We start from the raw sequence: 23,946 nt of genomic DNA, 5'->3' as shown, positions 1-23,946 counted from the left end.
AACTACGTGCCTATGCCTAATCCGTACATACGAGTAGTAATATATTTGGCTCGTCGTGTACTCGAAGGGTTTTGTTTTTTTGGCCGTCCAAGCTTAATTATTTAGCGCTGATCTATCAGCTATCCCACCTAACTAAACCTTATTAATTGTGACTGGAGCGTGGACATGGGGGATTGTGATTTGTGACTATGAGGTTGAGCAAAGGGGGGGAAATCACAAGAGTCTAGACCGTTTTCCTGATCCTCACCAGTAAACTCGTCACTAACAAGAGTTCCACCTATCAAATAGGGCCGTTATAATTTGGCCGGTCGATCTTAGGATCGCCATGGGATCTCTGTTTAGGTATATGTACTATGCATAAGTTAGTATCGAGCGCCACGTGACAGTGGGATGAGCTCGCTTCTCGCCAAGCTGTCCCTTTCCTTGACATTTGGTCGGTCCTCTTTTCTTTTACCCCACCAAGAAACACACTTTCTTTCCCAAATGCCGACGGCACTGGGAAACAGAAACTTGATCCTCGACTCTCGCTCCGAGCTCCGGCCGGCATGAGTCTGCACTTGGCCGCCTGCAGCTGCATTGCTTCCCTCCCCTGCCCCTCGCATCCACTAAGCAAGGGCATTCATACACTTAATTCACCCACAAATAAGTAAAAGCAGGCTACCCAGCCTACCACCCGCTAGCACTCGGCCAGCCCTGTGACCACTTCTTCTGTGCTCTGCTTCCTGTCCTCCCAGTGCTGTTGATCGTCATCACCGGTTAGACGGACCAACTTCCAACCCCCCGTCCCTCGGAACCTACTGCCCCACGGACGAGGCCCGAACCCGTCATGTAGTGGCACCGTTGCACCAGAAAGTGATATTGCCCACCTACCTCGTTGCTTATCCACCCTGCTCGAGGGTCTACAATATAACTCCTCCATTGTCTATTTCTTCTCTACACATGAGACTTCCAAGTGGTCTTTTAGCCATGGTTTCCACGCTTGTGCCTCTCAGACTGGCTTCTACAACTGTAAGTCCCCGACTCCGGGTTTGTCGGGCCTCTGCAGTCCTTGTTGAACAGCGTCATGCTTACCATTGGCTCTGTATATAGCGTTAAATATCCTGTATCGAGCTTCCTCCCGACCAACTTCTTGCTCAACTTGCCCGCCCTGCGGCGCCGGCCCCGCCATCATGTTTCCCATCAACCCGTCCGTCCTCCCCTCGTTGCCCATACGGAAGGCCCTCCTGGTCCTTGACCTACAGAACGACTTTGTCTCGGCCGACGGGGCGCTCCCCGTGAAGGACCCCAAGGGCTTAGTTTCTCGGACTCTCAAGGTCGCCAAGGCGTTTCGCGCCTCAGGCGTTGGAGATGTTATATGGGTGCGCAGCGAGTTCGATCGGCACAGGCCATTGTCGTCGGAGAGCGACCAGATCGCAACCTCAGACTCCCCGCAGCTGGCCAGGCGCACCACTGCTATGATGAGGGGCAGGCAGCCCGCATCCGGACGCCACGACCAGGCTGCTATGGAGGCCGACGAGGAAGCCTTCCTGACTGTCCCTCCTGGGAGTGAGAAGCCAGCTTGCGTAAAGCCGGACACTGAAGGTTCGCGGCTTGTCGCCGAGGTTGAGGAAGTCATAGACGCCGCCCGGGATTTCACTCTTACCAAGACGCACTACAGCGCATTCGCGACCGGGCATCAGCTGCTGCAGCTGTTGCGGGGCCGGTTCGTGACAGAATTATACGTCTGCGGAGCGCTGACGAACGTCAGCATCTATGCAACTGCGCTGGACGCAGGCCAGCATGGGTACGACATGACGATAGTGGAGGACTGCTGCGGCTACCGGAGCGACATGCGACATGGCAACGCCCTGCGCCAGCTGATGGACCTTACCGGCTGCGATGTAATGGAAGCGGCCGACGTCATCTCCAAGATGAAGCCTGCGGAGCCAGACATCAAAGAGGGAGGGGACGGCCAGAGACACGACAGACGCGGCAAGACAGGTAGCAGGAGCGGTGGCGGAGAGAGCGGAAGCGGTAACAGGAAGTCACCCGTACGTCCACTCGCTCCAGCAGAAGACGACTCGTCAGACCTGCACTTGTCCTTGCGCGACTTGACACTAAGTGGTGCGTCTCATCCAGCTCCATCTACACCGCCGCCCAAGCCAGAAGCAAAAACCGCTACGCGCGCACAGCCGCTTCAGCCCCTGGTAAAAGACACCGCGTCAACCAAATTGCGCCGCAGTCTTTTGCCTGTCGACAACAGCCCCTTGGAAGTCGATCCCGATCCGATAGGTCCATCATTGCCCGATGATGGTGGGGTTGGGGATGACTCACGGAAGCCAATGGATGGTGGTCGAAGTTCACTAAGTAACTTTAGAAGCAGTGGCTTAAAAGGGCCGCCTGGCATCCGGAATCCAACGCGGAGGACAGATGCGAGGAAACCATCGACGCCGTCTCATCCTGCTGTTGATTCCAAATTGTCCGGGGGATCTATCCCGCGTAAGATAAGCCCGATCCAAGCCAAGCCCACAAGTCACACCACAAGGCGACATCCTTCAGGAGAGAGCACATCATTCTTGTCAACAATGGAAGAGCAAACCACCTTCCACGGCGCTGTCACCTCCGAGCCGCTCTGCGAGGGAGATACCACCATCATCCAAAATGTCCTGCTTCCCGACCTGGCGTCGACAGCCTTTGAGCGGCTAGAGGCCGAGGTCAAGTGGGCACGCATGTCACACCAAGGCGGGGAGGTCCCACGTCTTGTCGCCGTGCAAGGTGCAGTTGACAGCGAAGGCAACATGCCAGTATACAGACACCCGGCTGACGAATCGCCACCTCTGCTCCCATTCTCGCCAACGGTTCTGGAGATCAAGGCCGAGGTCGAGAAGCACCTGGGACACCCCCTGAACCACGTGTTGATCCAGTTCTACCGCGACGGCAACGACTACATAAGCGAGCATAGCGACAAGACGCTGGATATCGTCCACGGCAGCTTCATCGCCAACGTGAGTCTGGGCGCCGAGAGGACCATGATCTTCCGAACCAAGAGGCTGGATAAGGACCCCTCAAGGAAGCATGGCAAGGCCGGCGCCCGCACCGACTCCTCCCCGGCCGGCCCGGACACCACCGCCAAGGGTGATGCCGCAGAACCCGGTGTCTTACCGGCGACGGCACCGAGCCCGACGGCAGAAAACGACCCTCCCAAGCGACAGGTCCAGCGAGCCCGCCTCCCGCACAACTCGCTCTGCCGCATGGGCCTAGTGACCAACATGCGCTGGCTGCACTCGATCCGCCAGGACAAGCGCGCAGGCCGTGACAAGGACCCCTCGGAGCTGGCCTTCGGCGGCGCCCGCATCAGCCTGACCTTCCGGCACATCGGCACCTTCCTGGACGCGTCCCAGTCGCTGATCTGGGGCCAGGGCGCCGCGGCCAAGGACCGCGCCGGGGCCCGCGCCGTCGCCAATGGCCAGACCGACGAGGCCACCCGCATGCTGCGCGCCTTCGGCGCCGAGAACCACAGCTCCGAGTTCGACTGGCCCCGCCACTACGGCGCCGGCTTCGACGTCCTGCACGTCGGCGTCACAGCCCCGCCGCAGCCACAGCCACAGCAGCCGCGCTGGTTCCCCGGCGCAGACGACGTCGCCAACGCGCGCGTCGCCCTCACCCTCGCGGGCCTGGGCGTTTCGTGCGTCAAGGGCACTGACAGCGACAGCAGTGGCACGGGCTCCGGCCCCGCGCCCGACGCAGTCCGCCTCGTCGACGATGACGCCGTCGTCGTAGAGGGCCACCAGGCCATCATGCTGTACCTCGACGCCGTCCACGGCAGCTCGCCCCGCGGCGCCCCGCCTCCTCCTCCTCCCCCTCCCACCCCGCGGTCCGAGCTCGCCAGGCGCCTGACCCGCTTCCAGCAGGCGTCGGCGCTCCTGGAGCAGTGGCGCGCCGCAGCGCCGAGCGGTCGGGGCGCGGCACCACCATCTGCGCTGCGGGCCTCCCTGGCGGCCTGGGACGCCTACGCCAGGGAGGCGAGAGAGGTCGCCGCGGCGGCGGGGCGGGCGGCGTACATGGCGGGCGGGGAGCGGGCGTCCATCGCCGACTATGCTGTGTGGCCTGTCCTGCGGGACGTGGCGCGCGTGTGCGGCGAGGGGTTCTTGGATGGGTATGAGGACTTGGCTGCGTATTATAGGTTGATGAGGGGGAGCAGGGCTGTTATCGAGGTATTTGGCGAGGAGGGGGGAGGTGGTGATGGTGATGATGGGGCGTTGACGAAGTGATTTTGTCGAGCGTGTGTATATCGAGGACCGGATCCTACCTCCTGGCGGTGCTGGTGCAAAAGAGGGATGTTAGACAGGAAGCTTGGATAACAACATGGTCTTGGATAGATGAACCTGGAGCTTCATTGTACGGGGATATGATTTGGTATACAAGGTGCTTGCATAACTGGAAAAACAAAACAAAAAAAAGGGGATGAAGGGCAAAAACGGAACTATAAGACCCGTAGATGGGTTTACTTGTTAGATGGGCACAATCTAAATGAACCGACAGCCTGATATTTTGCACATAATCTCTCCCAGTTGAATGTGAGGATAGCATGAGTGATGAATCCCCCTGAGCAGGAACGATTGCAGCTTCAGGATAAGCACGACAAACCCAACCCTTGTGTGTGTCCCGTTACCCCCCAAGCACGGTGATGATAATCTCCTCGAGTGGGAGGACGATATAGACTCCAAGGCTCAAATCGTTTGTTTGCTCAGCTCGCCACCCAAGGCGACCATGACACACCCCCCAGCGAGCGCAGCCTAGCAAACCCTTGCCCTGCCCCAACCTCAAGCAACGCTTACCATATACCCATCCTGTTCATTTCCCAACATCTCCACTCCAAGACCCCGACCCGACTATTTCGTATCCCACGGCAGCGGATAAGTGCTAACCCAATCCGAAACCTCGCTCCGCAGCTGGACGATCTCGGGGTCCGTCTCGCCGTCGCCGAGGTGGTCGAGGAAGTGCTTCAGCCTGCCGGGGGACTTCTCGCCCTTCTCCTCGGCGGCCTTCCTCGCGGCCTTGTCGGCGCGCACCGCGATGGCGACGGCGCGGTCGACGATGTCGGCGACGCGGCCAAAGTCGTCCTCGCCGAACCCCCGCGTCGTCATGGCCGGGGTGCCCATGCGCAAGCCGCCGGGCGTCAGGGCCGACCGGTCGCCGGGGACCGTGTTCTTGTTGGCCGCCACGCCGACGAGCTCGAGCACCCGCTCCACCCGCCCGCCGTCGATGCCCTGCGGCTTGAGGTCCGCCAGCACGAGGTGGTTGTCCGTGCCGCCCGACACGAGCGAGTAGCCCAGCCCGCCCTTGCCCTTGGGCTCGCCCAGCCGCCGCGCCAGCGCCCGCGCGTTGGCGAGCACGCGCTCCTGGTAGGCGCGGAACTCGGGCGCCTGGGCCTGCTTGAGCGCCACGGCCAGCGCCGCGATGGTGTGGTTGTGCGGCCCGCCCTGGTGGCCCGGGAACACGGACGCGTTGATGGGGCCCTCGAGGTTGTACAGCTCGTCCTGCTTCGTCTTGGGGTTGGTGCGCCGGACGCCCCGCCGGAAGAAGATGAGGGCGCCGCGAGGCCCGCGGAGCGACTTGTGCGACGTGGTCGTGACGATGTCGGCGTAGGGGAACGGGCCCGGCATCACCTGCGCGGCCACCATGCCCGAGATGTGCGCCATGTCGGCCATGAGGTAGGCGTTCGCCTTGTCACAGATGGCCCGCATGCGGGCATAGTCGATGAAGCGGCTGTAAGCGCTCGTCCCCGCGATGATGATCTTGGGCCGATACAGCATCGCCAGCTCCTCCATCTTCTCGTAGTCGATATACCCCGTCGATTCGTCGAGGCGGTACGGGAGCGTCTCAAAGTATTTGGAGACGTACGATATCTTCTTGGTGGGAGTCTGGTAGCCGTGGGACAGGTGCCCACCGTGAGGAAGATCTAGGCCCATCAGACGGTCATGGGGTTCCATTAGGGCCGAGTAAACGTAGAAGTTGGCCGGGGCCCCGGAGAGAGCTGTGGGACAGAGCCGAGACGGGGTCAGTTGAAACGAGTCTCTGCAACAGAGGTGGAATGAAGGATGGAGGCCAAAGACCACTTGCCTTGAACGTTTACGCCCCATTGCTTCTCGTCGAGACCAAACGTCTCCAATGCCCTCCGCTGGCAGAGCCTCTCCGAAGCATCAATGAACTCATTCCCGCCGTAGTATCTCGCTCCAGGATAGCCCTCCGAGTATTTGTCTGTGACTCCCTGTCAGCCTACAAGCACATGTTATCCATGGGATTGTATCTCGCTGGACATACTTTGCATTGGGCTTCCCAAGGCATCGAGCACCGCTTGGGAGGTGAAGTTCTCAGAAGGGATGAGGTTGATGAACTGTTTCTGTCTCACTTTCTCCTACATTGTTAAGCATGCATTAGCACAAGGCGACGAGCTCGGGATTGGATAGGTATAAGCAGCTGAAGGGGGAAGAAGGTCCCAGCCAGACAGGACAGCGCCTCACCTTCTCAATTATCTCAAACATCGTTGGATCAGCCTCCTGTAGATGGGCAGCAAGCAACTACAAGCTCGAGGTCAGCCGGAACAGACATTCCCAACAAAGGGACCAAAAGACCCCAATTGGCCATCCGAGTCCTTACTCTCTGCTGGCCCTCGGGCGAGATCGACGAAACCGACCTCCTCAGGCCATTCCTCGCGAAACATTTCGGTGCTGTCCGAAGGGCACGAGTCGTGCCTCGGAAGATGGGAATCGACATGATTTGCAGCTTTGCACTCCTGTAGCCGTCAGCACGGGTGGGACAACAGAACAGAACCGAACCGGACAATCGCCAGACTGTCAGGATACAAAGCTCGACTTACCAATTGCCAACCTACAATCCCATTCTGCAAGCCTCCAGTCGGGGCACAACGGTGAAGTGATTTGGCAAAGGGACTGGCCGGGTGAGAAGTGCGGGTTCGGTCATTTCCAAAGTGAGCCGATGTCATCCGTCCGCAGCTACCGTGCCTACCCCCGCCTTTGACGCACAGGCCGGTGAGAGTGGCTGGCAAGTGGCAGCTGGGGGTGCCCTCTCTTACCTAAGCCACCTATATTTTACCCTCCGATTGCCCCTCTCCTTTTCTGTTTTTTTTTCCCTTTTTTCTTCTTCAGTCAACTAAACTGGGAGTGACGAGACCGCTTCGCGAGACCATAACGTCTTCCGCCTTTGGTTGGGAACATGCTGACATGTCTCGGCACACCTTCACCACCTTTTTCGGGACAATATGAAGCAATCTGACCCAAGCTAGTTGATGCTCCTTCAATCATTCTTTTTGGACCCTCTTCGCTGTTAGCTTGTGCCTAGCCCATAGGGCTAACCGGGACGACAAGCAATTTCTCCTCTGCCAAGTGGCTTGCTCCCGTCCGCACGTGCTCGTTGACATGGCCATCGAAATATGTTTTATATGACCAAGGGATCTGGGGCTAGGTTTGGAGAGAGCTCTCTTTGTGTGGAAGGACGTCGTTAGTCGTACTGTTGATGGGTTGCATGTATTGCAGCTTCTTCTATGCCTCTCCTGTGGGATGGTGATAGGTCTTGAAAACTACTCCTGTATTCGATTCAAACCGTAGTAATTGAGTAAAAAGATAGATAGATCCTGCTTTGCCCAGTGTGCCAGAGTAGGCATGCATATGAAGATCAGGTTGTCACACTGCACCATAGGCAACCACAGAGAGAAACATGGGCTCGTCCAGTCATTGATTGATTCCATTTTCGATGCCGTACATGCAAGAACCCTACCGTCTGACCAAGCATCAAGCAAGCAACAAATACCAGTTGGAAGGGGTTCCATTTGCGATATGTGGGATGTTAGGAGGAAAAGAGCCCAACCGATTACTCCGAATGCAAGCCGCCAGTCCGTCTTCCATTCACGTCTCGCCACCGAGATCGGGATCGACTCTATTTCTCCTCCTCCTCGTCCTCGCCCAGCATGGCAGTTCGCTTCGCCGTCTGTCTCTCCAGCTTGCGCTCCCGGGCGGCCTTGGTCCTGGCACGCTTGGCATCCATCTCCTCCTTGATCTGCCTCTCGCGGGCCTTCTCTGCCTTGGCACGGTGGATCTGTGTTGGGTTGGGTGTTAGCGTCCGGTGGTATGGTATATGGAATGGGGAAAGAAAGAAAAGTAGACTAGAGGGAATCTGAGTGTGGGATGAAAACATACGTGCTCAACCAGCGCTCTCTTGTGCTTGAAGGTGTTACCCTTGGCGAGGTGGTACAGTTCGTGGTAGAGGTGCTTGTCGATCTTTCCGCTGGCACGGTACTTGACCAACAGACGGCGGAGGACTCGTTGACGGCGCATCCACAAAACCTGGCTGTGAATCCAACCATGTCAGCCAAAACACATCCAATTCAGACGAAATCCGTAATTTTCGCCTTGTATTCTTCCTCCCCTCCTCCAACAACTCTTGTTTCTGTCGATTATGGGGTGAGGGTGCCAGCGAAGACGGGGGGGTAGAACATACGCAGGCATACGGGCGTCAGCGGTACCCTTCCGCTTACCGAAGCCCCTGTGTCGGCCGATCCGTCGAGCAAGGTTGAGCTCGCGGGCGCGCGAGCGCGAGTGCATGGTGACGGGCTTTCGGATGATGAGGCCATCGGTGACGAGCTTGCGGATCGTCTGGCGGGAGTTGGCGTTGCTGATCTCGCTGACCTCGTTGGGGTCGAGCCAGATCTTGCGCTCGCCGCAGCCGAGCACCGCCGCGGCCAGGCGCTTCTGGGTTGTTAGGTTGACCCTGTGGTTGGCGGAAAGCGTCAGCAAAGCGTTCGTGATGATACCTCGCAGATGTGGCCGCTGGGCAATGATGCTCTCGGTGGAAGGCCATCCAACGGTGCAGGTATTGGCACGACTCTTCCGGCTCGCAACGGTCGAGAATGGCGAATAAACCGTGGCTCAATCCATTGCGAGCTCTCGTGGGATGGATTCTCTAGTACTCACATCTTGAATTGTCGTTCCTTGGATGGTCGTTGTCGCTCGATCGAAAGGGTTTGAAATTTCCGCTGAGGGGAAGTTCGGAACTCTCGAAATTTCAATAACGTAGCTTGTGAGGAGTTTGTGGGTTGGAGGTGGGGCCGCAACTACCACATAATTGGCTCAGAGTTAGCGAGGGCACAATCGCTGACTCATATCAGCTGCCAGATCACGTGCAGCCGCCAGCGACAACAGATCGGCGACGCGGGTCAGGTCGGGGAAAGGCTTCATCAACGACACAAGGCACGAATTAACTTGCATGCTAGGTTCCAGTATGTACGATAAAAATCTCAATAGAAAATGGTCGGAATAATGCGCATCGTAAGCCACAGACTTTTTAATCATTAGCACATATCTGATGCACATGAATCAACACTTGTTTCGCCCTCAACTAGGGCACATGGGGCATGTGCCTTCCCATAGAAGGAACCCAGCTCATGCCAGTCACCGCGCTGTCACCCAGATAAGAGATTCAGGCTTCAGGCTCAGGCTACTACTACTCCTTCCCAAACACATCAGCTCCAACATCCACCTTCCCCACACTCCAGATCTCCTTCTCATCCTCGACCTCATCATTGGCCAGACCCAGCCCGCCAGCGCCCCCCTCGGCCTCCCTCCTCTCCATGACCTGGGCCCCCAGCCGCAGGCCGACCCTCTTGAAGTAGTCTTGAATGCTGCGCTTCGTGTTCGGCGGCAGGTCCGCGCCGGCCGCCGCGATCCACTTGTCGAACACCTTGCCGCCCTCGTCGGCGACCGAGAAGAGCTCCACAAACGCCGCCTCGGCCGCCAGCTTGACGGGGATGACGGTGTCGCGGACGGACGCGAAGACGGCCGGGGCCAGGAGGCCGAGATGTGGCCGCACCATGTCTGCGTGGGCGCGAGAGAGGGTCCGCACGAGGACCAGTGCGAGACGCCGAGTGTCGGTCGGGCCTCCTGGCGGAATTATCGTGGCCAGTGTCGTGAAGATGGGCTTTGTAGCGTCAAATGCTTTGGGTGTGTCGCTGAGGAGATACTTGCCAGTGGCAAGAACAAAGTTGTCGGCGATGAATGGCTATTTGGCGAACATCACGCTGTCAGTAAATATTTCTCGCCAAGGGGGAAGGGTAGAGCTTGGAAGCGGGCATATGGGATGGGGCTCACATGATTGCTGGTCATGCCTTGGCAAAGCAGCTCAGGCAGGTCATCGACCAGGGGGGAGTCCAGTAATGCCTTCGGGCTCTCCAGTAGCACCGCGTTGAGGGCCAAGACGCTCGAGTGGCTAAAGTCTCTCGCCATCACCCGGTTCTTCAGCAGACCGACGGCCACTTCTCCCGACACGTTCTTGAGCAGGGCGCCAAACAACTTCGCGTTCGTGATTGTCATGTTGTCGTCGTGCTCGTCCGTCTCGACGTCAATAAGGCCTAGAACTGCGGAGCGCGACGCCTCGCCCATGTTGGCGCCGGCCTTGCTGATGACTTCGTAGAGTGCCTTCAGCATGGCCGTCTTGACACCGGGATCGGTTGTCCTAGAGCCGGTGACCAACTCGGCGATGAGCGGGTCGACGCGGGGAGTGAACTTGATCAGCGTACCAAGCGCCTTCGCAGCGCGGCTGCGGAGAAGATCACTAGAAGTATCCGCAAGCGACTTGGCAAAGGTGCGCTGGAGCTGGGGCAAGAACGGCTTCAGAGCGGTGGGCATCTTCTCGAGAAGATTGTTGAGGGTGAGCAAGATTGCCGATTTGACATCTGTCGACCGCTCCGAGACGACACGGATGAGCGGACCCGTGATCTGGGTGACGAAGGGCTTGAGCGACGCCTCGCTGGTTCGATCGACGACGTCGGATATCGCCAGGGCAGCCTGCACCCGCTGGTCTGGAGTGCCGTTCATGAGACCCTGCAAGAAGATGGGGAGGATGGCATTGACACCCTTTGGCAGTTCGAATCCGGCCAGGTTGTGCCCGGCAACGCCGACCTGAAGGAGGGTCTGCCTGGTTGACGGGACCAAGGCCTCCATCTCTTCCCTCTTGAGCTTCTTGGTAAACTCGCTCAGCGCGGCCCACGCCGCCTTGATTACGCCGGCGTCCCTATCGTCAAACGAGATCAAGAGAGCCCGGATGATATCTTGGTTGTATCGAGAGTAGTCGACATCAGCAGATGCAAAGAACTTGGCGAGATGCCGAGCCGTAGCCTCCCTCTTGCGGTGGTCCTCGTGTTTGGTCAACTGGAGCATGACGTTCATGACTGCGTTCATCCCGTCGTACTCGTCGATGGACAGGATGACGATGTCGAAGGACTCGTCGAGATCCACGCGCAGCTCGTCGTCTGTGCAGTTGATAATGTTGTCCATGAGCGAATTGATGATGTTCGGCAGGCGACGGTTCATAGCCGGGCCGGCGACCTTCGATAGCGATGCGAGTGCCTTGGCACTGAAGGCAGAGATCGGGGGAGCAATCAGGGTAGGGATGAGGTTTGGTAGGATGATGTTCGAGCGCGTGGTCTCGGTCAAGAGAGTCAGCAGGGCGGCAAGGGCGTTGTCGGCATCCTCCTCGGAACGGAGCAGGTTGAGCAGGAACGGCAGGACTTGGTCAACGGCACGCTTGCCAAGGATCTGCTGCAGCGAGTCGAACGCCTCGGCAGCGGCCTCTCTGACCTCCTCGTCGGAATCCGTGAGGGCGGTCCGGACGACCGAGATGAGCGTCTTCTCGTGGTCCTCCAGCGCCTCGGGGGATGCCGATGAGATGAGCTCCTTCAGAGCGAGACAGATTCCCTGCTTGGCATCCCTGTCGGTCGATGTTTGAAGTCCCTCTTCTAGGGTTGGCAATAAGCTGGAGAGGACACCGTCGCCAGCTCTGCGGATCAGTTCTCCGAGGGCGTTGCTGGCAATGACCTTGTGCTCCATGTTCGAACTGCCGAGTCGTCGAATGATGAGCTGTGTGAGGGTAGGAACAAGCTCCTTCAGGGTTCTGGGGGTCGAGACCAGAGCCTTCCAGACGCCAACCGCGGCGCTCCTCACCGCCCCGGCCGTGTCGCAGCGGCATATGTAGAGCGCGGATAGGATTTTGTTGCGCTTCTCTTCGCCAAGCACCTCTCTCAGAGAAGTGCCGGCTTCCTTGACCGCCTCCTCGTCCTCCTCGCCGGGCTCGGCAGTACCACTGATGCCCGTAAGATTGAACAGCAGGGCACCAACGAGCTCGACGGAGCTGAGCCGGATTCGATAGCTGTCGTCCGCGAGGCCACGCTCGAGCTCGGGAAGCAGGAGGTCCACGGCTCTCACGGCGAAGTTCTTGACCAACAGGCGCCCGGCCCGAAGAGCCGTCTCCCGGATGGACTCGATATCATCGGCGAGCCCAGAGAGAATGGGCGGAATGATCTTGCCGAGATAGTTGGCGAAGCTGTTGCCGAAGCAGACGGGCAAGAAGATGAAGAGAGACATGAAGCCCTCGCGCACGGCCGCCTTGGAAGACTCGACGTTCTGAAGAATAGTGGGCAGAGTCTCCTCCAGCCTTGTCGTACCCAATCCTGCGAGGACTTCGCTGAGGGCCTGGGCAGATCCCAGGCGATCCCCCGCTCCGGTGTCCGACTTGAGGGTCTGCATCAGTTCCGGGATGAGGTCTGGGAGGGCATCCTCGCCCAGCTTCTCGACGAGAGACCCCAGTGCTCGTGATGCCGTGGCTCGTGTCGTCGGAACCGGATCCACGATCGCCGTCTTCAACCCTGAGACCAGGACAGGTAAATGGGCCACGAGGTCCCTCCGTTCAGTGAGATGGGCCAGACTGCCGATGACCTGGGCAGCCTTCCGCTTGGTGCTGGAGCGACCTCCGAGACCGCGCTGGAGAATGCGGCTGACGAGGGCGAGCGACGGTGCGTCGAGATAGTGCACGAATTGGACCTTGATGAGAGATTCCAGCGCCTCGTCGGTGTACTTGGTCGGGTCGCTGAGGGCTTTGAGGAGGATGTCGACCAGGCCCTTGATCTCTGGATTGTTGATGACTTCGCCGAATCTCTTCAAGCTCTTGTTGGCAGCCATCCGGACCTCCTTGTGGCTGTCATTCAGAACCGCGGTAAGGGGCGGGATGATGTCTGGCAAGCTCTGTGAGAGTTGCTGAGGATCCAAGTAGGCCATGGCGCCGAGAAGGTCGCACGCCCCCTTCTTGCTCCGCCATTGTTGGTCGTCGAGGCCCTCAAGCAGGGTCGGGAGGATGTGTTTCACGCCAAAGGAGCTCAGCTTTCCGAAGCACGCCTTGGCTGCCGCGAGCGACGCGTCGCGCACGTTTGCATTGGCGTCGCCGAAGCCGGCGAGCAACTGTGGGACTATCTGGATGACGTATGGTTCGAAGAGCCGGCCGAGGATGGTGGAGAGAAGTTCGTATGCAAGCAATGCTGACTCCCTCTGGTGGGCCTCCTTCTTGTTTTCCATTGCCCCCTTTAGCGTAACCAAGATGCGAGATTCCCTGAGAACACAGATTCCTCGGCCGCGAACGAGCCCGGCAAGCCCGTAAGCAGCGCCTCGCTGGGCGGCGTACTTCTTCGAAGTGAGAAGCGTATTGAGAATCTGGTCAAAATATGTGGACGACTTGTCTCCGCAGGTACGGATGAGCGGGGGCAGGCACTCGGCGACTGCATATTGGACAGTCTCGGAAGGGGTGCTCAGAGTAGCAAGTAGCCGCTGGATGACGATGGGGGTTTTGGAATCCCCTGGCTCGAGATGTCGTGCCAGCGCTCCATACATGATGATGACCGCCTCGTTAACCCTATCAGCAGCTTCCGAGTTCTTGTCTGGGACCTCCAATGTCTTCTCAAACGTCTTCATAAGCTTCTCGACGATGCTCTTTCCGTGTATCTCGATGGCGGCGTTCGCAGCCTCGAGCATCTCACTCCTAACCGTGGCATTTTGGTCTCCGAGGGGACCACCCTCGATAAGGAAGTCGAAGAATGGCTCGAGCTGGTCCTTACCGAGATGCGGAGCAAGTTCCTTGAAGGCATACGCGATGCCATGCCTCGATTCCCAGAGGTCCGACAGGTCAACCTTCTTTGGCATGCCGAATTCGTCCAGTTGTGCGGTGCGGGGCTTGGCCAGCTCGATATATGAATCCCTCAGTCGCTCCAGAGTTGTATCCAGAGTCGACGAGTGGACAGTGGTAGCCTCAGCCAGGGACCTGGCAGCAGCTCGCCGGAGCTGCGAGTCCTTGCTATCAAGGTAAGGCAGCATCTGGGCGGGGGTTTCTTCCGACACTGCGAACTCGCTCTCCTCCCAGATCTCGCGGCCGAGGTCCACGTTATCCTCTAGGTCATCGTGGCAAGCGAGCCAGATCTCCTCCGAGAAGTCAGCTTCACTCATATCGATCTCAGCGCTGATAGACTGCAGCACAGTTGTCCTGACCGCAGTCTCCGGCACAATTGAGCCGCGAGACAGGACGTCGATCTCTTCCGGGCTGATATTGGGGGCAATGCAGCGGACTATGTCTGCAAAGCAGTCCTTGATGATCTTGTAGTGCTGGCTGTACTGTTGCATGGCGTAGATGAGCGTTGATATTATCTCGCCGCGCTGTATTGCCTCATCGGCACACACGTCCGTGTGGAATGACAGAATCTCGACGGCCAGGACTAGCTGGGCGTCTCGATCATCCGCTGCGTCGCCACACCCGCCATTCTGAAGGATCAGGAGCAGCAATGGCAAGATGTAGATCAAGGAGACCGAGTCGAAGGGCCGCTGTTCGCCTGCGAATCGTAGCCGATACAGAACTCTCGTAACAAGATCCCCAAGCGGCTCCTCCTGGAGATTTGCCGGCAGAGAGCTCACATCGTGAGCTCTCAGAGTAGCGACTCCGATGAACGACCGGATAGAGCCCAGTCTATGCGTGACGGAGTCAGAGCAGGAGATATAAGCCATTGGCCCCACGTCCCCGGTGACGAGGCAGGCACCGGCGTCCATGACATCCAGAATAGACTTCACAACGGGACCAATCCACCGGACCGTCTCTGTGGGAGGGCCCGTGGCGAGGCTTCTGGCGACTCCAAATCCTCTCTCCAGTCTAGCCGCGATGCCGCGTACATTCTCGCGAATCTGGGATTCCTTCTTCAGCTGAGCATTGACTTTCGCCGACTCGTCTGCCGTGAGCTTCTTCTGCGTCGTCCCCTTTTTCTGCGCTAACTGGGCCCTGAGCTCTTCTTCCCACTTTAGTGTGTCGTAGTCCTTTGTGTTCTTGTTCGGCACGACGTTCTGTTTCTTGGCGAGGACATCGACAAAGGCAGTTCCTTCAGGGGTCCGGAATATTGCTGCTTCCAACGGACCAATGGCCTGGACGCCGGAGACAGCCAAATCCCGCTCGATGAGTTCGAGGATTCGAGGAGTCATGGTCTCTGGGGCGACGAAGGCAAGCTCGGCGGTTGCCTTGAAGGCGGCATCCTTAATCCTGGGCGACTGAGATGGAGGTTAGCAATGGGAAATGGCAGAGACTAGGAGACAGATAGTATCTTCACCTTTTGATCGAAACTGGTCCTTTGCACCACTTGATCTAGCAGTGCCCGTTCGTATTTACGAGCTAGGTCTCCAGGGTCTAGCTCCACCCTCAGGCAGAGTTCGATCCATCTCACGCGCGGAAGAAGTTCAGGGCGCGCCAGCACGAGAAGGGAGCACATTTGGGACTCCAGCCTCTCCTTTGGTAGATCCTCCCCTTCCAACTCCGAGTACTCCTTTGGAGGAAGACAGATCGCCTTGAGAACCAGATACAGAGTGGAGGTCTCCGCCCTCGATAGTGCTGCCGCGCTCTCCTTATCGCCCGTTTCCAGGGCTTGCACCCAATCCCAGATGCCATCAATGATCATCTCTGCGACAGTGCCTCCGGAGCGGGCATAGAGGCCCGTGAGGGCGTCACATATCTCTCTGCGTAGAGTGGTGCCACCTACCTCTTTGGGTGTGGTGACGGCGACTTGTGGTGAGCAAATCAAATATATGAACGCCTGAGACCACGCCGACTTGACGGCCGACTGTTCAGCAGAGGTGACCCCAGGGGCGACAGCTGAGAGTCCCCGGTAAAGCCACCTGAAATCGTCCTCCGAAGTCAGTTTACTGTAGACACGAGGGCTGAGAAGAAAGGAGGGTTTCGGTTCATAGGCGAGAGCATGTTTCAGCACTTGGTATTTCTTTGCCATTGGGGCCAAGTTGGAGCACTGCTGGAGCAGAGAGGCCACACTGCAGACGACCAGGGCGCCAGTCACAAGGCCGTTCTGGGACGCTGCTAGTGGGTTCGCAATAACTTCGTTGAACGTCTCCATCAACAGTGGGAAAACGGCCTCGGCGAATTTGACGGCATTTGGAGAGAGACTACCCTCACGACTGGTGTAGAAGTAAAGAACCTCTCCTGTGCGAAGAATCCATATCCTTCGAATCGGTAGCTTCTTCTCGGCCAAGCCTTTCAGGTAAGCGTCAACGAGGGCTTTCGGCACCTCGCCATCACCTGAAAGTAAGAAAACCGTCGCAGTCTTGAGGGCCGAGGTTTCGGCCGCCAGTGCAGCTTCATTGCCTTCCTTGCCTAGCACGGCAGGAAGCGCGGTTCCGATCTTGGAGGCAATGTCGGCGGTCATGGGTAATGTTTCCAACATGTCCGAGTGCAATACTTTGTGGTCTGCAGACGCAAGTTTTCCAGTCTTCAGGGGCGCCAGGATCTCGTCAGCAACCTGTGCGAGGACGGTAAAGTCTTTGGAAGCGGCAACTAGCTGTTTGAAAGCGGACACGGCGCCAGTGCGGATGGTAGGGCTGGAGGATTTGATATTCGAAAGCAATGGCTTCAACAGCCGCCCCCTCAATGCCTCGGAGAGATCAAAGGATGTTGGTAGAGCACCCACGAGGGGCGTGATGAGGTCGTTGAGCACGACTTCAGGGGCTCGCAGAAGCCCCTTTTCCAATGCCGGGAAGACGTCCGTTTCCAAGTCCTCGTAAGAAACGAAGGCGGAGAAGAAATCGCCGAGCCCGCCAGCCAGATGTTTGGGTAGGGGCGTTCTAGAGCCAACGATCTCCCGGATATAAAAGGAGAGGTAGGAGGCCTTAAGCTTCGCCAAGATGGGCTTAGCGGCTGAGTTCCTAGAACAAACACCAGCAACAACACCAAGCAGGACGGCATTCTTCGCCGTTGGCTGGCTTCCTTTGGCGCTAAGTACCTCGACTGCGCCGCTGATGACCGTTTCCCTGCCTTCTTCCCCAGATACGAGTTTTCGGAATCCCCTCCTCGTTATGACGAGGGCCGAGTCCGCAATGGCACTTTTTGACTGTTCTTGCAAGCATTTCTCGAGAGCGTCGGCGTCGGCCAGAAGAATATCCCTCCCAAATTTGTCCCATAATGGCGTACCGGACAAATGTTGCATGAGAAGGCTGCACCACTCGACCAGGCCGAAGGCATTGCTTGTTGCGATCGCATTCTTCTGAGCCTCCTGGCGGATTGCCGCCACGACGGGGCTCAAGATGTCTGGGTCCCCGGTATTCGCAATGGCAACCAGACACTTCTGGACAGCTCGACGGGAGGGGCGGTCATAGTAAAAGGAGTGAGTCCAGAAGAGGACCTTGAGCAGGCCGACGGTTGAGGAACGGTCGAGAGCTATGGGAAGACACACTTGTTAGTCGATGGCAGGATCAGTCGGGGGGCGGGGGTCTTGAGGTTTCTGGGCACAACAATACCATTTTGGGACAACTTCTCCTCGAGAGTTCGCAATTGGGCAATCCTGGTGGCAGTCGAAGACGAGGACAAAGCGAGCTTCGCTGCTTTCATGTCCAGGTCGCCAGCGACGATTCCATTTACAGCCGCTTCAGTCATATTGTCGGGGAATTTGTATTAGAGCCGACATTGGCATGGAGTACGTGGTTCGAGAGGTTCGAGGGGAGGCACCGGAAGAGAGCCAGGCAGTAAATTAACCAGGCCTTGGGGTGTGAGGCTCAAGTTCGTTCTTCAAGGATCGTTGCCAGTTGTTGCCAGCTCAACTTTCCTTCTCCACAATTGACAATTGTGCACTCGAATTTCAGCGAAGCCGAAGACTCACAAAATAGTGGGGCTTGCTGCCAGGCACCTTACGTAATTGGCGGGGTTGCATCCAGAAAGAGCAGGCGGTGACAGATTTTGCCCAGAATTTTGGAGTCAAACGCCCATTTCTGGCTCCGCCGATGGGAGCCAGCATATCATCCTGCGTAGATCTGTAGGCGGGCGGACAAATGTGCTAAGCATTTACCTGCCTGTCTCAAGAAGAAGTAGTACCTAATTACTCACTGGCTGGGGAAAGACAAGCTGCAAGCTAGGCCCTCCATTAAAAAAATTCCAATGCTTGCTTGTCCTGCTGCTCCACTGAAAGGTTTCGAAAGAGGCCCGCCTCTAACGTGACACCAACTTCACCTTCCCACCTTCTCCCCTAAACTTCGCACCCCGACATCGCCCATATTCCGCGATGGCTGGCAAGAAGAAGGCCAAAAAGCCTGCGGCCAACCCAGCACGGGGTTTCGCGACCACCTCGATTGCCTCCAAACCGAGAGCCGACACGGCCGACGGAATTGATGACATCGCTGATGCCGCCACCAAGGGAAACGGCAATGCCCCTCCATCGAGCAAAGATGCCCCGCCATCCACAGCCGGGCAGCCGGGCGATGCTGCCAAAGGCACCAAGCCCGAGAACCCCCTGAGTCCCGAAGAATTCGAAAGGCAGCTTGAGGAATCCGAGCTACAGCTTCTCGTCGAGAAATACGCCCAAAAGGTGAAGAGAGATGCCCAACGCCAGAAGAACCGCTTAGAGACCGATCGCCGCCTCCTCCGCAGCCAGGCCGAACCTATCAACACCAAGAAATGGCTCCCCCAAGAGCTCATGGACCATCTTCTCGATCTTGTCCAGGCCGAAGGTCGCTTTGCTGCCTCGAGCGTAGTCACCGAAGGCGGCACCACAGGCAAAGTGCTGCAGGAGGAAGACGCCACCATGAAGCTCTGGACGCTACAGCAGACCCTCACGGGGGCCGGATTCCCCGAGGAGAAGATCCGGCCGGTTTTGCAGTTCGTTCTGGACATGGCGGCTAATGTGTCCACCAGCAACAGAGACTCCATCTGGGGACTTGACGAGGCTCTAGACTGGCTGGCCAGAGAATGTACTCAAGAAGAGCTTCCGAGTTATGACGGCCGTGGAAAATTGCCGCCAAAGTCTCAAGCCGATACGCCGCTCGACAGCCCCCTACCTTCTGGCGCCAACACCCCTCGGCTTCTGGACGTCGAAGCCGGCCTGGGGTCGAAGCTGAAGAATGGAGCCCTGTATTCTCGCTCGCCTCGCGCATCCTCCCCCCGGAAGCCGGCAGTCATCTTCGACGAGGACATAGAGCCGGAGGAGTTGCTCCCTGCCTACCTCGAGACGAAAGAGAAGCTGTTTGCGTTGCAGCGGTCGAAGCAGGATACTGTCAAGAGTAAACAGTCGCAATCAAGACAGATCGGATCAACAAAAGACGCGGAAGAGGCATATCTATTGGCCAAGCTCGATCGCATAGAGAAAGATGTGCTTTTCGACAAATTCGTGGCTGACGAGGAATGGAGACCGAAGAAGATCGTCCTTGAAAAGGAATATGCGGCTGAGAAAAAGAGAAAGGCCGAAGAGGAGGACAGCAAGAAAGCTCTAGAAGACCGCTCCGACGAAAATGGCGAAGATGGTGTCGGCCAGGAGGCAGAGCGGATCGCGACGGAGATCCTCGCACAGAACGACGATGACGACGATGACGACGACCAGGCTCTTGCAGACCTCTTCGCAAGTCTCCCAGTTAGTGAAGTGGACCCCACGACCGGGAAGACAAGCACGGTTGTGAACGGCGCCAACGGGACGAAAGTCACGCTCCGAGATTTCGCGAAATGGTCGGGTGTAAGCCCCATGCGGGCTCTCGAGGAAGCCTGCCGGTCGAGGGACTCGTCTGTACGGATCACTTACCGACTAATCTCCGACGTGGCATTTGCAAATCGCCATCTGGTCCACATCGCCTGGTCCAAGCCGCAAGAGCTGCCGCCTCCGGCCGACATCCCCGAAGTCGATGCCTTCACATCTCCGAGCTTGTTTGTTTTCAAGATGATATCAGTCGCCACTCCTGACGCGAAACAGTCGGAAGCGTTCATAGCGACTACCGCAATGTTTTCTATCTTCAGCTCATCCTCGAAGGAAGAAAAGGTGTTCCTGAGGCTGCCCCCGGCATGGAAAGACCTGTGGTCGGAGTATGCCGAGAAGAAAAAGGCCAAGGCTGATGCGGAAGATCGGGCCGCCGTCAAGGAGCTACGGGATCTTGTGCGGAAGAAACAGGAGCAGGAGCTCGAGGACGGCGTGCTCCTGCATGGCGCTTTCAAAGGACGAGGCCAAGCCCGAGGTGCGAACGGCGCGGATGACTCGACCCGTGACAGGACGAGACGCCTTTCAGGAGGCCCCGAATACTATCAGCATATATGGCAGCAAAAGAGCAGCACTCCAAAGTTCCAGACCATGCTGCGATCCCGAATGCAGCTTCCAATGTGGGATTTCCGGCAGGAAGTGGTCGATACTATTGAACGGGAGCAAGTAGTGATCGTCTGCGGCGAGACGGGGTGCGGAAAGAGCACACAGGTGCCATCGTTTCTCCTCGAACACCAGTTATCCCAAGGCAGGCCGTGCAAGATATACTGCACAGAACCTCGTCGGATATCTGCCATCTCTCTGGCACGCCGCGTCAGCGATGAACTCGGCGAAGGAAAGGGAGATTTGGGGACGTCGAGGTCCTTGGTGGGATTCTCGATTCGCCTCGAATCAAACACTTCGAGAGAGACGCGGCTCGTCTACGCCACTACCGGTATTGTCATGCGCATGCTCGAGGGTTCCAATGAGCTGAAGGAGATCACCCATCTCATCCTCGACGAGGTCCATGAACGGTCCATAGACAGCGATTTCCTTCTCATAGTCCTGAAGAGGCTTCTGATTAAGCGGAAGGACTTGAAGGTGGTGCTCATGTCTGCAACGGTTGATGCGGAACGCTTCTCGAAATACCTCGGAGGAGCCCCCGTGCTCAACGTTCCCGGTCGCACCTTTCCCGTCCAGGTCAAGTATCTCGAAGACGCCGTCGAGCTCACCGGGTATTCGGTTGACCAGAAGAACCCCCAGGTCGTTTCGCTTGATGACGACGTTGCCGAGATCGAGGCCGAGGGGTCGTCAAAACCCGAGCTCCTCAAGGAGCTCAAGCAGTATTCGACACGGACTCGAAACACGCTCGCTCAGCTGGATGAATATCGGATCGACTTTGACCTCGTCGTCCAGCTCATATCCCGAATTGCGACGGACCCTACCTACATACCGTTCAGCAAGGCCATCCTCGTGTTCCTGCCGGGAATTGCTGACATTCGCACACTCAACGACCTCCTCCTCGGCGACAAGCACTTCTCGAACGAGTGGCTTATCTACCCCTTGCACTCCTCAATCGCCACGGAGGAGCAGGAGGCTGCATTCCTGGTCCCACCCCCCGGGAAGAGGAAGATCGTTCTCGCGACCAACATTGCGGAGACGGGTATCACGATTCCGGATGTCACCTGCGTCATCGACACGGGCAAGCACCGGGAAATGAGGTTCGACGAACGGCGGCAGCTGTCCAAGCTGATCGACTCGTTCATCTCGCGGGCCAACGCGAAGCAGCGTCGTGGTCGTGCTGGCCGTGTGCAGGAAGGCCTCTGTTTCCACCTGTTTACCAAGTATCGCCATGACAAGATCATGAGCGACCAGCAGACGCCCGAGATGCTCCGACTGTCCCTCCAGGACCTCGCCATCCGCGTCAAGATATGCAAGCTCGGGGGCATCGAAGAGACGCTCAGCGAGGCTCTCGACGCGCCGTCGGCCAAGAACATCCATCGGGCCATCGATGCTCTGGTCGATGTCCGCGCTCTCACACAGGCGGAGGAGTTGACGCCTCTTGGCAACCAGCTCGCCCGCCTTCCCCTGGATGTCTTCCTTGGCAAGCTCATCCTGCTCGGCACCATCTTCAAGTGCCTCGACATGGCCATAACGGTGGCGGCCATCCTGTCGTCCAAGTCGCCCTTTGTCGCCCCATTCGGCCAGCGCAACCAGGCGGACACGGTCAAGCTGGCGTTCCGGCGCGGCGACTCGGACCTCCTGACCGTCTACAATGCCTATCTAGCCTGGAAGCGTGTCTGCCAGTCGTCGACGGGTCACGGCGTGGAGTTCCAATTCTGCAGGAAGAACTTCCTCTCTCCGCAGACGCTGGCCAACATCGAGGACCTGAAGGGGCAGCTGATTGTGTCTCTCGTCGACTCGGGCTTCCTGCCCCTCACCGACGACGAGCGGCGAGGCCTTAACCGGCTTCGGTACTCGTCGGGCGGCAGGAGGAGGAACCAGGCGTTCTTCGACGTCCCACAGAGGGTCAACGTGAACAGCGACAACGACGTGGTGTCGCAGTCCGTGATCGCCTGGAGTTTCTACCCCAAGTTACTGGTGCGGGATGTCCCCGGCGGGAAGGGGCTTCGAAACGTGGGCAACAACCAGACCATCAGCCTGCATCCCTCGAGCGTCAACAAGGGGCACAACGAACTGCGATGGCTGAGCTACTACCATATCATGCATTCCAAGACGTAAGCTGACTTCTCCCCTCCTCCCATCCTCCCCATCCTCCCCTCCAAGCATCCCACCCCTAACACTCGCAGGTACTACAACGCGCACGAGACGACGGGCGTCGACCCCTTCGCCATCGCGCTGCTCTGCGGCGACGTGCGGGTGGACATGTACGCGGGGGTGCTCGTCCTGGACGGCAACCGCGTGCGCTTCACGATGCCGGACTGGAAGACGGCGCTCGTGCTCAAGGCGCTGCGGTCCCGCCTGTGGGAGCTGCTCGGCCGCAGCTTCAAGACCCCCGGCAGGCTGCAGACGGCGCAGCACGGGCGCTGGCTCGAGGCGTGGCAGCGCATCTTCACGCTCGCCCAGGAGGGCAGGGACGCGGCTGCTGGGGCTGGGGCTGGGGCCGCGGGGAGGGCGGGCTGAGGGAGACGGGCGGAAGGAGAGGTTGTGTTTGTGGGGTTGCGAGAGGTTACGGTCAAGCCAGGCCAGGCCGTCTTGAGGATAATGGGCCGTTTAGGCTTGTCTGTTGTGTCAACAACGTGGAGACAAGCACTCCAAATTAGGTAGCTGATTTTTGGCAAAGCTTGCCTCAACCAGCCGTGCCTCGTATTCCCTAGCCAGGATACGCATTCTACTCGACAGGATAGAACAATTTAGAAATGATTCTCACTTGATGTGTTCGTGAGCAAGTCGAGCCTGAGAGGTCGGATAGGCACACGTAGGATATGGGAGGAGACGGTGATCGATGAATTTCTCGTCCTTGTCTCGCAATCAGTCTCGGGCCCCCGCAGCCTGCGAGCCGGAGACGCAGGTATATGTGTGGTCGAGATGACCGAGATGCCCGGAACGAGGGTCACACAGCTTCAACTAATCAAACTGGTACTGGGGAATCGCTTATGTGGTAGCTTTGTATACCCCCTACGTGCCACCATTTCGGATGAACCCTTTGTTCCCCTAGATTATCCTGCGGAGGCGTCCCCGTGCTTGAAACTTGGGAACTTGACGCTTGCCCAGGAAGTCCGTCTGTGGAAGGCCTTGGGAGACGGATATGTCCAAATTATTGCGCGGAACATGTAGATAACAACGTCATGGGACTTCCTCCCACGACTCTAGTTTGCATCCTGACAATGGAAATTCGTCCACGAGTACTAGAGCTGGTCACTATTCTAAAGAATTACCAGTACCTGTCTAGCTTACTTATCAATACATCCATAGATTTAATCAGATAGTATCTTCAACAGAGGCACTTTTTGATGGGAGTCCGAAGTTCAGAAGCATGGACCCCTGAGATATGGAGGCGAGGCTTACCAAATGCGGCTTAGCGCACATCTCATCGCGAGCTTCAATCGAACCTGAGATTTTTCTCGACGTCCACCTAGACT

At 57.8% G+C, this 23,946-nt stretch overlaps 5 protein-coding genes across 5 annotated transcripts; 2 read left to right on the top strand and 3 right to left on the bottom strand.

Moving 5' to 3' along the window:
* Window positions 1–1,169: 1,169 nt before the first annotated feature.
* QBC33DRAFT_600078 (uncharacterized protein) lies at window positions 1,170–4,424 on the top strand (the record flags this gene model as incomplete). The annotated part of the gene is made up of 2 exons (XM_060432066.1): window positions 1,170–3,132; window positions 3,169–4,424. 2 exons carry the CDS (start codon window positions 1,170–1,172, stop codon window positions 4,248–4,250), a joined length of 3,045 nt encoding a protein of 1,014 aa, XP_060278807.1. The 3' UTR covers window positions 4,251–4,424.
* Window positions 4,425–4,795: 371 nt separating this feature from the next.
* Window positions 4,796–6,988, bottom strand: QBC33DRAFT_551522 (serine hydroxymethyltransferase). Its single transcript, XM_060429190.1, has 6 exons — window positions 6,860–6,988; window positions 6,640–6,775; window positions 6,504–6,560; window positions 6,304–6,397; window positions 6,103–6,240; window positions 4,796–6,016 (listed from the first exon to the last, which is right to left on the bottom strand). Exons 2-6 carry the CDS (start codon window positions 6,754–6,756, stop codon window positions 4,872–4,874), a joined length of 1,551 nt encoding a protein of 516 aa, XP_060278806.1. The 5' UTR covers window positions 6,757–6,775; window positions 6,860–6,988; the 3' UTR covers window positions 4,796–4,871.
* Window positions 6,989–7,570: 582 nt separating this feature from the next.
* QBC33DRAFT_551521 (ribosomal protein L19/L19e domain-containing protein) lies at window positions 7,571–9,118 on the bottom strand. The gene is made up of 4 exons (XM_060429189.1): window positions 8,970–9,118; window positions 8,497–8,766; window positions 8,196–8,346; window positions 7,571–8,094 (listed from the first exon to the last, which is right to left on the bottom strand). Coding segments are annotated over exons 1-4 (582 nt in total). The 5' UTR covers window positions 8,972–9,118; the 3' UTR covers window positions 7,571–7,935.
* Window positions 9,119–9,281: 163 nt separating this feature from the next.
* On the bottom strand, window positions 9,282–17,946 carry QBC33DRAFT_551518 (ARM repeat-containing protein). Its single transcript, XM_060429188.1, has 4 exons — window positions 17,652–17,946; window positions 15,461–17,571; window positions 10,143–15,401; window positions 9,282–10,053 (listed from the first exon to the last, which is right to left on the bottom strand). Exons 1-4 carry the CDS (start codon window positions 17,785–17,787, stop codon window positions 9,499–9,501), a joined length of 8,061 nt encoding a protein of 2,686 aa, XP_060278804.1. The 5' UTR covers window positions 17,788–17,946; the 3' UTR covers window positions 9,282–9,498.
* A 202-nt stretch (window positions 17,947–18,148) lies between these two features.
* QBC33DRAFT_500729 (P-loop containing nucleoside triphosphate hydrolase protein) lies at window positions 18,149–22,987 on the top strand (the record flags this gene model as incomplete). Its single annotated transcript, XM_060425681.1, has 2 exons — window positions 18,149–22,581; window positions 22,654–22,987. The coding sequence occupies exons 1-2, from the start codon at window positions 18,410–18,412 to the stop codon at window positions 22,985–22,987; spliced, it is 4,506 nt and encodes a 1,501-aa protein (XP_060278803.1). The 5' UTR covers window positions 18,149–18,409.
* Between the last annotated feature and the right edge of the window lie 959 nt (window positions 22,988–23,946).

The sequence above is a fragment of the Phialemonium atrogriseum genome, assembly GCF_030411735.1.
Source record: "Phialemonium atrogriseum strain 8032-3 unplaced genomic scaffold QBC33scaffold_39, whole genome shotgun sequence".
In the NCBI taxonomy this organism is placed as follows: domain Eukaryota; kingdom Fungi; phylum Ascomycota; class Sordariomycetes; order Cephalothecales; family Cephalothecaceae; genus Phialemonium; species Phialemonium atrogriseum.
This window is presented reverse-complemented; position numbering and strand designations above follow the sequence as displayed.